The 16,069-nt window shown below is 42.4% G+C and overlaps 1 protein-coding gene across 1 annotated transcript in view; it reads left to right on the top strand.

Moving 5' to 3' along the window:
* zmat4a (zinc finger, matrin-type 4a) overlaps nt 1-16,069 on the top strand; it is a 128,212-nt gene that overhangs the window by 15,052 nt on the left and 97,091 nt on the right. Inside the window, exon 2 of the mRNA XM_058635366.1 lies at nt 3,538-3,639. Coding sequence (XP_058491349.1) covers nt 3,538-3,639 — 102 coding nt within the window. The remainder of the gene's footprint in view (nt 1-3,537; nt 3,640-16,069) is intronic.

The raw sequence follows: 16,069 nt of genomic DNA, 5'->3' as shown, positions 1-16,069 counted from the left end.
GTGGTTCTTTCACGCCGGCAGAGATGAAGGTCAATGGTCATCACCTGACGCTGAGCACAAATAATGGCTCCCTGCAAAAATGATGCACTATTATTAACACACACACAAGAGGGAAGCAGGCAGATTCTTAATTCATTTGGAATATGTGTATATTCCACATTGTAGGGTCAAGGCAATTTATTGTGAAAACTTAATGAAGGCACTCACGCTGAACTCTTTCTCCAACTGTGCAGAACAACGTCACTGAAACAGTGCTGCTGCTGTTTTAATTTTATTTTTAAGTATGCTGCTGCTGCTGCTGCTGCTGCTGCTGCTGCTGCTGCTGCTGCTGCTGCTGCTGCTGCTGCTGCTGCTGCTGCTGCTGCTGCTGCTGCTGCTGCTGCTCAGGCGTCTGAATTTAGGGTGATTAATCATTCATTTGCAGCATCTGTGCAGTGCAGCCGCACTAAAGGAGGCAGTGGGCCCAACACTGGCACAGGCTGAAGGAGCCTCTCTCTCTCAAAGCTGCTCATTTATGTTGTTTGTCCTGTAGCATCTGAACAGGAAGCTGTGCTTCTCTTCGCTTGATTATGAGACGGATGAAGAGAGCGCGCGACGCTGATTTATTTATTCATGTCCCGCTTCTTCCTCTTCCGCTGTTTGTCTGCACACAGTGCGACTTTTCTCCGTGTTGGGGCCGGACACGGTTCTCTGCAGACATGCCGTGTCCTGAAAAGGCTGCACCGACATGCTAAAGACACATTGGGGGTGTTTTGAGTTGAAGATACTCTACGTTGTGTATTATACTAGCCACTTTATTAGGTACATGGGACATTTAATAATGTGACTTCTGGTGCTGTAGCTCATCTGCTTCAACGTTGTGTCTCTTCGGCTTTCCTCCACAATGGATCACTGGATATTTTGTCTTGGTTAGTTCGTTCCTCTTAGACTCTGGAGATGGTTCCAGTAAACACTTCTTCAGTGGTTAGCTGAGGGCGACTGGACTTGCTTGAGTTGAGTAGAATACGTTTGAAGTCTCATCCAAGAGGCCTCTTCAGTTCTGGTGCTGATACCGGGTCTAGAGAGTCAGTTTCAGGTAGTTGGTTTCACCTGAGAGGCAGAGTCTACTATGGTGGAATACTTCTTCTTATTTTGCATGCATTGAATTGCACCTGACAGGTTGTCCATTGTTAAATTCTCAAGTCAAGTGTCAGACTGTTAATATAACAAAGAGTTATCTTACTTTTTCACGTCCGATACGGATATTTGAAACTTGGATATCTACAGATCTACAGATTTTAAACTATGAAGCCATTTCAAAGACATAATTCATGCAAAGTAATAGAGACTTTGTTTTTATTCATGTATTTATTTTTACCTGTGTTTGATGTCATTTTAATATTATTGTGTTTTTAAATGTGCTCTATAAATATTTTATCATCCAGTGATTTTGACCAGATTCATCTCCACTTCAAACATAAACTTAAAACAAAAGAATGCTGGCCAACTCTCGTCGGGTTTATAAAACACTTAAATATTAATATGGTTATTGGCTCAATCTTTAATGGAAGTGGGTTGAATCCTGTCCAGACCCTTTGCTGCATATTATCTTCTAATGTTCTTTGTGAATTTCCCTCCCTTATGGGACTCATAAAAGACGATCTTATCCTGTTTCTTATTCCACTTTTGTAAAGCTCCTTCTTCTTTCCATCACCAAAAAAAAAAATAGCCGGAGTTTCTTTAAAGTCTTAAAGAAATCCTTCCATGTCGCCTGTCCTCACATTTATGTCCTGCTGAACCTGTAGCTCCAGGCAACAGAGTCTTGACTCGCAGAAGTCATCACTTATTTATACGTCATCAAGAGATGATGTGGAGAATAAAAAGTGCATCTTACAGCCCGTATATAAACCCCTGCCTCTGACTCACTGTATGTAAATCATCATCATCGTTACAAACCTGGTAATATCGGATTATTTTCTGTTGTTTCTGTATTTCAAACAAATCGGACGGACTTTCATTCACAGTGAAAACATCGCTGATGAAGACGTACCGTACGCTACGAGCCAGATGAAGTGAGGATGAGTCGAGCCTGACTGCAGTGCGTTCAAATATGAAATGTGAGGATGTGGAATGGACGTGGGGCTGAATCAGTGATAGAAAGCAGAGGTGGTGGCTCAGCTGAGCCTCTGCAGAGGGAAATAAGCTGCTGCTTCTCTCCCAGTTCCCACTTTCCCCACAGACGGGCAACGCAGTGCAGACCTCTGTCGTACGCGCTGTCATTTATTCATCGTTTCCAAAGGGTTTTCCTCACGTGTCACTAACTCAAACCGCTCTGTGTGTAACGAAGTGTCATTGTTTACTTTGCTTTACGACGACCTTTTGTTCATAACTTCTTTTTCATCACTTGTTGTCAGTGAGTTGAAAGGACCGAGAGTCAGAACCTGACACATCTCCGGCTTTCTGAAGCCTTTCATTTGCTCTCTTCCACTCTTCCTGTCCGTGTCCCTGCGGTGGCGACCTGGAGCTCGTTCAGACTGACACAGATCGCAGATAGATGCGTCTTTGTGGCCCACATCTCTGCTCATGTACATCTGATCCACATGCTGCGATGAATGATGGCGTTTGGGTGGTTTGCACCGGTTTTGTCAGGTCTGAACCCGCAACCTTGGACACATGTAGGCAAAAGTAAACCGGGGAAAATGGAGTCATTTGTGCCACATTTGTGTGAAGATATTCAGACCGTGTTCATTATTTTTTAAGTATCGCTCTTTAGGTTGACAGACAGATTGCACATTATCAAGAGCATCACCCATTTGCCATTTTTGAAGGTATTTGTGTAATATTTGCCACTTTAGGCTCATGAAAATACCCCAAAAAAGCCAATTAATAACGATTGTCAGTGGTTGTTCTGTCCTGTGGTGTTTTCTCCTTACTCACTACGTCACATGAGCATTAATTATGACATCACAAACACAGTGGAAACAAATCAGTCAGAGGAAGAAGAAGAAAACAACACCATCAATGGCATTTTGTGTATTTTACTTTGGTTCCATCCAAGTGAACAAATTTAAGTCGCTTGTAAAACGAAGAATGATGAAATAAAACAAAAAAACATCTTTGTAAAATAAGGTTAGCAGCTCCGCTCACAGCTTCAGGATGAAAGGGTTGTTCTGGAAACGATGGTGGTATTAGCAGTGCTGCCAGAAATAAAGCAGGCGAAGGAGAAATAAGCGTGTTCCCCCGGGGTCTTTGGTTCTAACCAACGCCAATCAGAGCCGAACTTGGCCAAAACCCAGAGCCAAACCTGTGTGCACTGCAGAAGAATGCCAAATAAACACATTTTCACGGGTCAAATATCGGGTTTTTACCAAGGATTAAACTAAACACAGTGTCTTTGAATGTGGAAATTCAAAAAGGGAAGCTGGGATTTAAAGCGGGGACTCTCTCGGTCACCTAATCACCACACTGCCACTGTCTGAAGCATGTCACGTTGACATTTTCCAATAAGACTTCAAAATGCATCCAGGACAGTAATCACGTCTGTTTCTCTTTCCTCAGATGAAGTCAACAGAGGTGGACCAAGGGCTTTTCACAGACAGCTACTGCAAAGTGTGCAGCGCGCAGCTCATCTCCGAATCCCAGAGGGTCGCCCATTATGAGGTAAATACGCCGCATCCCTCCCTCACATTACTTTTTCATTTGACCTCAGAAGACTCCTGGAGAAAATGGAAGAATAATGGCACAAGGAATCGAACTCTCAGTGCTGCCGATGTGTATTTGAACCCCAGTAGACCGTCGCTGTGACCGTCACGATTATTATTACATTTTACATGATGTGGCGCTCTGCCATCACGTCTCTCACTTTTGTATTTTAACAAGTGGAGCTGGGCAAACACATGCTGCAAACATGGCAGCGATTCCAGCAGCAATGAAAGCCTCCGCTGGAACCCGAGAGCACGTTATTGAATACTTTATGTGTGTTTTGTGGCTATTTGCGGTCAAATTAGGGATTAGATGGAAGGTTGATTTTGTTTTCCGAGCGTTAGCGGTTGGACTCGACCAGCACGGCACGGGGGGGCTGTGTTGTGTCTGATACAAGATAAAGACGGAGAAAAACAATGTTGGATGGATGTTTACAAAAGCTTTTATGATGCCACCAAATGCGGGATCAATACATTTCTGTGTAACATTATCAGTCGGTTGGTTCACTCTGTCCTTTTTTGTTTTTGTGAAAAGTATTTAGCTTGTAGGAAATAACCGCTGCAGTGTGTCTGGTTAGACATTTACTTTCAAATGTGTGTGGTTTCTGCAAATACAAATACAAACAGAAAATCAACCAAATATTACATTCAGATGTCTCTTCTGTGCTATGCAAATTAGCTGAGGTCATAATATGGATAAAGTTCAAAATAGTACAGTTAGCATCATTCTTAACACACATAAACAACCTATGATCCCAAATAAGTCTCCATATTAAGACACTTACGCACACAATGTGATTTAATAATTCAGAGGGAGAACTTCCACAAAATCCATGGCTCCTAGATTTAGGTGGCCACAAACATGCCTGATTAAAACTAAACAGTATTAATGAACTTGTCACAAGGGGGCGCTAAACTGCACAAACAGGAACAGCCTGGCCTTTTTAACAATTTGCGTCTGCTCGTGTTTGTACATTGAATTTGTGACTTATAAGAGCAGTGAGTGTGTCTGACTCACTGCCGATGCTGCTGCTGCTGCCGCTGCTGCTGCTGCCGATGATGCTGCTGCTGGACGTCTGCGCTAACAAGAGTTGAAAGAATCCATATGCACCACGCGGTTCACTCAAGTGTGATCAGAGTGCAGGTGGTTGTTCTTCCCTTATCGTTTTTCTCCCATGTTCCTTGAACCTTCTCTTATTTGTAAGGTGTAGTTTTGACCGTTAGCTCAAAAACCAGTGGTGTCTGAGCTATTCATTTTCTAATGTGGCCATTTTTGACCAGGAACACTACAGGTGTGACAAGTAAAGTGGTTAAAAAATCAGTGTGGACAATTTCTTCAGGTCTTAGAGAGGTAATAAGATTGAAAATATTATCTTTATGCTTCGATTTAGACTGAAACTCTGCAGGGAGGCAAAGACATGGAAGAAAATGGTTTTAGTTTAAGCTTGAGTCAGCATTTTTATTGTTTTTTTTACAGGTTGCCACCACTGTGAAATTCCATCAAAGAGAAATCAAGTTTTATGAATTTCCTTTGACGGCGTGAGTCGCTTTGAAGTTTACTTTGGTACTTTTACCTTTAAGTCAACTTTTCTTCTGCACCTCTTAACTAAGTCTAATGTAATTTCCCGCAGGCCTCACTGTGCTCACTGTAGCGGTCCATGGCTAACTGGAGAAACTGCTTTGTTCTTCAGGGCTTTGCAAGGAGACAGGAAGTGAATGTACCAATCCCAATCAAATATTAATTTAGTTTTTGTGTAGTTTGTGTGTGTGCTTGGCCTGTTGCCTCCCGGAGATGTTTGCATATTTAGATTCTCTTTTTTAGAACAGTTGGGGTCTAATGTAACGTGACGTGTTTGGGTCATAGTGACGACAGCTGGAATAAAGAAGAGAAAAGGGATGAAGTGGAGTGGAAAGTCAAACTTCTTTTACACAGAGTTAGGTTGGTGTTTAGCACTTAAAGAGCTAGCGTGGAAGAATTAGTGACATCTAATGGTGAGAGTGCAGAATGCAGCTGTCGCAGGATTTCCTCCGCCTCATCCTGCCAGGGAACTATGACAAACCAAAGCACTCTTTCACAACTCTTTCCAATCCCACTATCCCACTCACTCTTTCACCATTTCCTTCTTCTTCTTCTTCTTTGTTAGTCTGTGTATCAGGCGGAGCTGTTCTTCTTAATTTGACACTGACACATGTGACGCATAGACACTCCCACTTCAAAACACAAAACGCATGTCTGTTCCGGTTGCTATAGAAACATAGCGGCACTGGATTGCAGCCTCCATAAACTAAGACCTTGACATAAAAAGCTTATTTTAAGGCTATGGGAACCATTGTTGTGCATCCATCCATCTTCTACCGCTTTATCCTCCATGTGAGGGCTGCTGGTGCCAATCTCAGCTGATATGGGACGATAGGCGAGGTCACATCGTGGACAGTTAGCCAGTCCATCACAGGGCCATTCACTCTCATGGTCATTTAGAGTGTCCAATCTACCTAATCCCCAAATCAATGCATGTTTTTGGACTGGGGAGGACATGCAGAAAGGCCCTTGTTCTGACCGGGTCGCAAACCCAGGTCTTCTTGCTGCAAAAAGTGCGAGAGTACGAACCACTCCACCATTGTAGTGTAGAAACCGTTATTATTCCAGATTATATTCTAATTATACACATATAAAAACACTTTATGGGTCGTGTATTCAATTTCTGCCAACAAACTCTTCTAAACTGTAGAAGTTGGACACGTCATTTACTACTTTCCATTTTGTTTGCATGGATTTGTCTATGCAAACAAAATCATGTTTGAAGATTCAGTTTTGCACTGACAACAAAACAAGGCTGTAATATCTCAAGGAACGTCCGTCTTTCTGTCAGTTTGCTTGAGATCTGTGTGCAGGTTATCACGGCAACCGTGCTCGTAAAATACACACTTGGATGCTCTGTGTGTTCATTGATGCGAGTTAGTCCTGAAACCGAGGTAGGAGGACTGCATGCCTGTCTGCCGTGGGAGTAGATGTGTGAGACAGGAGCTGCTCAGCGATGGGGAGTGACACAAACATCATGCTGGAGGCTTTTTTTTGAGGTCTTTTCCCCTCCGGAATCCCCTGAAGCAGACAGGAGTGTAGTGGGGGAGACCATTATTGGATCAGTGTGAGCTGTTGGCTCCAGCTCGAGGAAGAAGTAACACCTGATGATGGAGTTCTCCGAGCTGAGCATGTGAAAAATGCCAGGTGTGAACGTCTCTGGACCTGTTGTCACACATTTTTATTGCCCAGCTCCCGTATATGCAGCTCTGAAGGGAAACAAAGTATTTCTAGCGTTGCCAAAAGTAAAAGTCTACTACGAAGCAGAGTGTTTGCCAAGAATAGCATTAACTCCTGTGAATGACGAGTGTTGATCTGTATATAATTGAAAGTGAGCACCGTTTGGTTCTCTGGGGACTTGCTGCTCGGGGACGTGAGGCCCACTTATAGCTCTGATTAGAGCCAAGTGGCATACACACACACACACACACACACACACACACACTCTAATAGCTCGCTTAGTGCCCACAGTACAAGCCCGTGGGGTCAGCTGACTTCCTAAATATACTGAACACGACAGTGCCAGGATTCATCGTACTCGAATTGTGAAAGACGCGTTCGGGGAGACTGAGTCATCATTTTCACACATGGATTGTCCACCACAGGTTTTTGGACCTTAATCCCATTGAGAATCTGCTATGATGTGCTGGAGACGACTTACGACAGCGAGACAATTCTTCCATCTTAAATACGAGATGTTGGTGAAGTGAGTTTGACTGGACTCGGCTGTAGAGATGTAGAGACATGCAGGAGCGAGCTGGAGTAGAATTACTGAGCTTCTGGCCGACGGACTCTGAAAGACCTCTGAGCATCTTCCACAGTGTGGAGACTCGAGGGTAAACCCACGACCTGTGACGTGTAAAGCAGTTGTTTTGGGTGTAACTGAATCGTTAGAATCAGTTGATTAAAAAGCTTTGTTCACAGAATCGTTCACTACATCCTGAACTGAAATACCAATGAACGGGTTGTGATTCCGCGTCACGATCGCCGGCTTTCAGCAGTGCTGTCACAAAATACACCAGACTTATTAAACAACATGTTAAATATTGACATTTTAGACATTTCCTTTGCTGAATGTTGGGATTTTGAAGACTTTTTAACTGATCTACAGTTCGGCATTGTTCGCTTTGATTCTTGTGTTGTGACGTCATGCTCATTAAGTGGAGATAAACTGTACAACCACGTGTGCTGTGGTTGTTTTTGGATTTCAGGCTGAAGGTGGAGTTTTCCTTGTAAGGAAAACTTAAAAACATTTTGTTCAGGTTTTTTGAGGATGAATTATTTACAAGAGTGGGAGCCTTAAAAAAAAAAAAAAGTCGTATTTTAGAAGCAGGCAGCACATTTTAGTGTCGGCTCAGCTCGCTTGGAACCTCAAGAGGTGGAACTATCGCTAATGGAGAAGCAAAAACAAACGTAGAGTAGAGTCGAGCCGTGCTGAGCCAAGTCGTGTTGGAACTGTGTAGTGGAAAAGTGCCATAAATCCTCATTCTATCCACCAGGAGGTGCTGGACATTATAGGGGAATTTTAGCTGTCTATGTGTCTCGAGCCTTGCACTGATTTGATAAGAGGGTGACAAAAGAGTGAACCAGGAGTGCCTGGTTTTGGACCAGACAGGCTGTATATACATGGATTTTTATTGCAACATGTATGGTTTCAATACTAAACTGTGTAGATTTGCACCTGGATCAGCAAATAGCAATAACTACATACACATACGCTGGTTTACAGCTGGGATTAGTCGCACTTTAACGGTTGGTGTTCTGTGACTTGCGTTATAGTGGAGGCACACTGTAGATTGTTCCCATGCTGACATGAGATCAGAAACATCATGTATAATAAAAGAAGCAGCAGCAGATCCCACGACAGGCTCTCACAGGACAAGGTTTAATATTGCAGTGTTAAAAAAGATGCGTAGATTGCGTCGGCAGAGAAGTGTGATTATTTTGTCGTGAGTGACGTAAAAATGGCTGTTTTTAAACCTTACAGTTCCAATCCGCACCTCCCCCGTCAGCTGATGCACTCCTGACAGACTGATTATCTCTGATTCAGTCAGTGTCGGCGTGAATCTTCACACATCGCTTTTAATCGAATGCTAAAGTCTTAAGTGTGAGCCGCGGTTCACCAGTGACAGCGAATGGAGATGTGGCTGATTCTTCTCCTCGAAAGACATCAAAGCCCGCCAGCGCGCTCTCCTCTGCAGGACGGATCAGAGCCGGCCGCGGTTCAAAGACTCTCGCGTGGCTCATGTAAATGTATGCGTGTGTGCTGGAGAGGTCGTGCACTGACAGGCCGCGCCGAGGCGAACGCTGCAGGAGGGACTCGTCTTTAAACCACTGTGTGCTACTTCACAGAGACGCTGGAGCAACCAGGTGCTAGAGATTAACCCAGGTGCTGATAGAATGCTAATGTAGAGGAAGTGGTGTGCAGATATTCAAAGTGTAATTAAACCCCTATTTCATGGTGAAAAACCACTCTATATGTGTATCCAGTATTGTTATTTGCTGATCCAAGTGCATATTTTCACATATTTAGTGTACTGCACTGCTCCCCACTCCCCCCCCCCCAAAAAATGGGACAGATATAGTGCTTGCTCTTTATTTTTGGTTTAATTATAAATCACTTTGAGAGCTCTGAAAGCACTGTATAAATTAAATTATTATTATTATTATTATTATTATTATTATTATTATTATTAATAATAATAATAATAATAATAATTTAATTTATACAGTGCTTTCAGAGCTCTCAAAGTGGCCCTCATACTCCGTCTTATGCCTATGATCAGTTACAAACAGTTTGGTTCTAAGTATAAAGCACTTTTCTCTTCTTGTCCCCTCAAAGCTGCTTTTTTTTGCCATTCACCCAGTCACACCACTCACCTCATCCTTTTATACAGTGCAGCACTTTTCCTATCACACCCATTCACAAGCAATTTAAGTTCCAGAGTCTTGCGCAGGCAATCACCGACATGCAGTGCAGCAGAGGTCGGCATCAAACCCGTGACCTTCTGCATGACCCCCACTCCACCACTGAACCGCCGCTGCCCCCATTAGGTGCATGTTGTCTCTAATGCGAGCGCTTAATCCGATTTGATCTTATATGCTGCAGTCACTGAGCCGACATTTGTCATTATGACAGTTTCTGTCAAATTAAGGACCCGCCTACATCAGCAGCAGCAGCCGGCGGCGGCCGCGGTGGTGCCGGTGCTGCCGCTGGTGGTGCCGCATTAGCGATATGCGATGTGACAACATGATTAACGCTGTATTATGATTGTTTTGTAAAGGGTTTAATTGAACCACTGGTGTTTGGCGAGCCGTGTGCAATTAAGTGCAGAGCTGAGGGCGCAAACATGACATGAGATCACGTTTCAGCGGCGGTGAGGGTGGAGATATACTGAACAAACATGTATATGTGGTTGTTTTTGTGTTTCAGGCTGAAGACGGATGAGACCTTGTGAGGAAAACTAAAAACATTTTGTTCAGGTTTTTTTGAGGATGAATTATTTACAAGAGTGGGAGCCTTAAAAAAAAAAAAAAGTCAGGCAGCATATTCATCCATCGACGGGCAGCGTGTATTTCAGCCACCTCAGCCAGATTAATAATCTCATTCCCTTCATTCAGCGACAGTACCTGTCAGCTGTGGAGAGTATTTATGAAAAATCCCTCCATGTTCATACAAAAGCTGCAGCCTGTTTGACTTTCTTTGGTTTTCTCTCCTCACAACAGTCATTTTCCGGGGAGATTGTCATGGTGAAGCGGCAGCCGCACACACACACACACACACACACACACATTTAAGAGTGAAGTACATATACTGTTACTGCTACTAAAAAGTACTTTGTCAAACTTACTTTTCACACTGTTGTCCTGCTCTGGCTTTTAGCTCTAGTTAGCCGCAGTCAACGTTCATTTGGAGGAACGTTTACTGACAGTTAGCACCGGACGACATGGACCAAAAGTTGTATCTTGATATTTTTTAGCTGAATGGTGACAAAAAAGTCACGTGCCATGTGCCAAATGTCACCCAGGAACTTTTATTACAAAAAGAAATTGTCACGTATCGCAAAAGGGAATATGAAAATGACGTAAGAAGACGATCCGTCATCATTTCATCATTGTTGTTTTATTCATCTCAGTCCGACCTCAAAAGTCTCCACTGTAACATTTAGTAAACCCTGAGCTCGTCCACCATCGCCGCCTCCTCCTCCTCCTCTCGCCTGGTTTCATCTGCTCATCTCCAGATCGCAGCCTCTGGGCGCAGGAGAGCGTGTCAGCTATCGACGAGCTAATCTCCACTTTCCACGCCTGCTCTGTTTGACCTTTACAAATATTGATTGTTGGAGGAGAGGATTAGTGGAGCACAGTAGCTCAGTATGAGTGCCAGCAGTTGGATTCTGGGTTAGATTTGATCTCTCTAAAGAGATGCAAAGAGGAATGAAGTGAAGAAAGATTCAAACCCAGTGGTCACTGGTCACCAGCTTTGGGATTTGTGTCTTTGTGACAATTCCAAGTTGATGTTTTACAACCAGGAGTTCACAGAATTCCCTTGTAACCAGGTTCCCATTGGACGACAAGAGGCGGTCAGTGACACTGGTTCATATGTGCTGTGCTTTATCATGAATTTTCTGCAAAACAAGAATGTTTTTCATTGAAGAGCTGAAACTGTAGTGGTTGAGTCCATTAACGTCTCAGGAAAATGTTGAATGATGTTATAAATCAAGTGAAAATTGGAAGCTCATTTTGTCATAGACTTCTATTTAAATGGAGATATTTTTGCAATTAGGAGGCGCCTCCTGGTGGCGATTCAACATATTCTCTCCTCCACTGCCACAAACGGTTGTGTTTTTCTGTTGCCGTGTTTTTCTCGGTGGTCTGTGGCTGCCGTTGGACGCACTTGGCTTAGTTTTACGAGAAGATTGTGTCCACTTTTTGTATATGGTCTATTGGTGTGTTCTATTAGTAGTTGGAACTTGGAATTACTGAGGTCAAATTAAATCAAATATACTTTATTGTCCCCACAAGGAAAGTTTGATTGGGCAAAGGTACTACAACAGCTACACGACATACATGACACATAAGGACATGTAGTACACAAAATAAATGACAAAAAATTTAAATATTTAGTATATTGCATGTGCAGAATAAAGTGCTAGACCAGAAGCTAGGGTAGCGATGCGTGTAAACCTGTTTAAGCCATACTTTAGCTTGTTTAGCAACAAAACAACTTAACGTCACCTTCATCATCGTCTTTCTTTGTAAGGTTTGTTCTTGTTTGAGGTGTTGGATCAAGAGGATGACATGATTATTACTTCAGAAAGCCTGATGCACTTTCAGGTTGTATATGTTTTGAACTCCAATGGTTTGAATTTGGACAGAACGAGACATCCCTAAACCGCGGTCCCTTGCGAGTCTTGTCATGAATTCCATGTGTTTGTCAGATAAAGAAAGAAACTGCGTCCCATGATCTTTCTCTTAATTACTATTCACGCATCATTAGCCCAGTGAGGTCTCCTGTAATAGTTGCGGGGCGGCCGATGCGGAGGCTTTATAGATACTCACGTCAGCGCCCGGGAGAACGATGCCCGCGCTTCGCCCATTGATCATCTCCTGCCATTTTCATAGGCTCAGGAGTTAATGAGCTGGAAATATTTTAGCGTTTTCTAGTGCTGACGGAAAAGTAATCTACGGCAGTGGAACGAGACTGAATCATCGTGCCGTCTGCTGATAAGTGAAGAGGCTGAGAGGTGCTGTTCCACTGAGCCTGTGGTGTGATCAGTGCAAAATGGAAAATGTAATCAAACGTGCAGCTCCTTTTGCCTCTTCACAGAAGTCCTTCTCGTTAAATTAAAGTGGAAAAAGAAAGACAAACCTCGGGAATCTGTCCCCATGCCATGTGCACTAATAAAACACACACACACACACACAAAAGGAGACGGTGATTAAAATGCTTCCAAACATGTTGGCACAAAGAGAAGTGGCTCGGAGCATCTTGTGTAAGCAAAAACAGCACCGCTGAGATGCTTAGCCCTTTTTATTTAGTTCACTCTAATACAGCGGCGTTTACACAGTTTAATTATGAGCCTGTCTCGCTGGGAAACGGCGGAGCATAGGAGGGGTTATTAATAGAAATCGTCCTGAGAGATCAGTTGTTAGTTTGCCCTTTAAGGAAACAGCAGCAGCAGCAGGGGGGGGAAGAGGAGGAGGAGGAGGGTGAGGAGGAGAGGTGAGATAAGATGAGTGTGAAACTGTTGGGAATCGTCGTGACAGGCAGGCGATTAGGCGATGAAGCGTGTCAAATTAAACGAGCGTGAGACGCAGATTTTGATTGAAGTTTCAGCTCATGACTCGTCTGATAATCCCAGGATGAGTCTTAATTTCAATATAACGCCTACATGTGAGGTGAAACTGTTGCTAAGGAAATTGAGAGCGTTACTGTAAGGCCACTGCGCTTGAATACAGAACATGCACATTTTACTGGATTTGATCAAATTATTTTACTTTTCCTGTTAATATAATAATACATGCAGTATACGTGGACGTCGTAGTCCCCCAGCCTCAAAAGTTTTGCTTTTATCACGTTGTATAATGCAGAACAAAAGAAAATGGACAGAAAAGGTTTTTTTTTTGCACGTTTCATGGTTTAATGAGAACTTAATGCAAATGTGCATGATTTTATTTATAAACGTATTTATTAAACTTTAATTTTTAAGTTTGATTTGAGCGTGTGCCACTCTTTTTTTGTATTTTAAGGGACATTTATGCATCATTTCTTATGTCTAAGAGTGAAAAATTATAAAAGGAACTTTGGAATCTCACTGTTATTATAAATTCTATACATTTGACCTTGGACGTGTTGGGAGGAGAATGTGAGAATCCCATTTATCCTGCAAAACCATTTTATGCCCAGAACTCCATTATAATAAAGAGTTTTTATAAAGACACTAAAAAGCAAACAAGGCCAATTGTTATTCTTTGTACTGAGCTACAAAATAAATACACCTTTACCAGGTTTTGTAGTGTTATGGCAGCACAGACTGTAATTATGCATGATAGTATGGAAAATATCCAACTCTAGAAAGAAATGTACAGGAATTGAATTTACTGGACATGAAAATGAACCTTAATTACAACCATCAAACTCATAAATGAGAATATTATGAGTGCAGATTGTGCAAAGGCTGCTTTTTGTCCCACTCTGCGTTTGCAGCGTTCACACTCCATTTTCATCAGTTCATCTTTGATGAGAAATCATTTTGATGGAAAGAAGAACAAAAGCCTCTTTTTCCAAAGAGGAAACTCGGGGGAATTTGAATGAGATACATTCAGAGAGTGGGAGCTGTCAGAGAGAGTGAGAGCGTGAGAGCGAGAGCGTGAGAGCGAGAGCGAGGCGGTGGAGTGGAAAGTCCTCAGGCCCGGCGGGGACATGCGTCGCGCTCAAATCGCTCACAGAATCACAACACTGTATATTTACTCTTTACGACTGTGCCTGACACTCTAACAATGCCCTTCTTTTGAAATTGACTGCAGCTTTGGTGGCACAGTCCTGGGCAGATCCCGATATTTGCTCACCCTGCGCCGGTTGTTATGTTCCTGAAGCTGCACCGGGGAACTTGTCTGTGATGTAAAGCGAACACTGAGGCGACATAAACATCCATATAATGAATTTCCTCTGAGAGCCGGTGGAAATGGATGTGTTTGTGTTTTCTAATGTGGGATTTTGTTGTCTTGGATCTCAGAGGATTTAGTTTTGCGGTCCGTCCCGTGTTTTTAGTGGGAGTTTGAGGATTGACTGCGTGGCCTACTTCAATGGCAGCTTTCTTTCTACTTTCTGGATCTGAACTCCCATTTTAAAGCCTCCAGAATCGCCATTTTGACATTCTGCAAATGGAATATTACAGATGTCACCTGCAACCAGACTTCTGTCAGACAAAAGACATGTGGTGTCCACATTATGTACCATTCTTTATTATCTATTTCCCTTTAAATTGGAACCTAACTGACAAAAATGTTTACTGATGTTATAAATAACTAATTTTCCCATAGACTTCCATTCAACTGAGTAATTTTTGCAACCAGTGGAGTTTCAACATATTCTTGCCTCCAGATTGACTTTACTGCAGTAAGTAAAATACTTTGTTTTGGGGTTTTTTTCTTAAATGTACAGTCTATGGGAGAAACTTTAAAACAGTGGTTTCCTAATGGTGCATTGTGTTACACTGGAGTGAGAACTCCTCACTGAAATGTTTACTGATGTTATAATTAACTAATTTTCCCAATCAAACAGAGTAATTTTCGCATTCGAGTTGCCCCCTGGTGGCTATTCAACATATTCTTGCCTCCAGAATGACTTTACAGCTTGACTGTATTTTTTTTTTTTTTTTTTTAAGTGTATGGTCTATGGGAGAAACTTTAAAACAGTGGTTTCCAAATGGTGCATTGTGGTACAGTGGTGTGCAGTGAGCCAAATCGATTTGAAGTTTTCGATCTCTCAGTTTTAAAGCCACCAGGCGTCATTCGGAACAATACAAGCTGACAATTGCACTGGTGTCCACTCGTTAAATTGGAACATAATAAAATTGACACATTCAATTGAAGGAGACCTGAAACTAGCGAGTGAGACCATTAACTCCTCAAGAAACTGTTTACTGGTGTAAACATTTTCATCAAGTGGGAAGTCAAAGCTCATTTTCCCATAGAATTACATTCAAATTGAGTTATTTTCAAAAAACACTGGAATTGCTCCCTGGAGGCGATTTACCATATATATTCTTACGTCTAAATTGACTTAAAAACAGTGTCTGAATGGTGCACTGTGGTGCACTGCTGTGCAGAGAAGCTGGTCCAGGTGTGCAGTGGGATATTGTGGGATTTTGTCATTGCAGTAAAATGACACTATTTGTGAACAACTACCAGTAGAGAGCTGCAGCTGAGGAGAGACACTGATCTCATGATTGATTATTGTGATTGATCACTGATTATGTTTGCAGTTGACTTGCATTGGCACAGTTAAGTCCTGCACCTTGGCCACAGCTGAAGTATAAAGTTATTCGGACATGTGTCTGTTGATGCACTAAAACCTTTCGATGTTGTAATGGTTTACCAGACTGTCAGGTGTGCGTGTACTTGTATATGTTACTCTTTAGGACATTTTCTGGCATAAAAACTGACTTTATCAGGACCAGTAGTCCTCATGAAGACCAAAACCTGGTCTCTAATGAGGCATAACCTCATGGTTAGGTTAAGGTTAGGGTATTTTGTTATATCTTTATATATATATATATATATATATATATATATAAACATATGTACA

This window comes from Solea solea, chromosome 8 (genome assembly GCF_958295425.1).
Source record: "Solea solea chromosome 8, fSolSol10.1, whole genome shotgun sequence".
In the NCBI taxonomy this organism is placed as follows: Eukaryota; Metazoa; Chordata; class Actinopteri; order Pleuronectiformes; family Soleidae; genus Solea; species Solea solea.
Note: the sequence above shows the minus strand (reverse complement) of the source record. Positions and strands in the feature narration are given on the sequence as shown.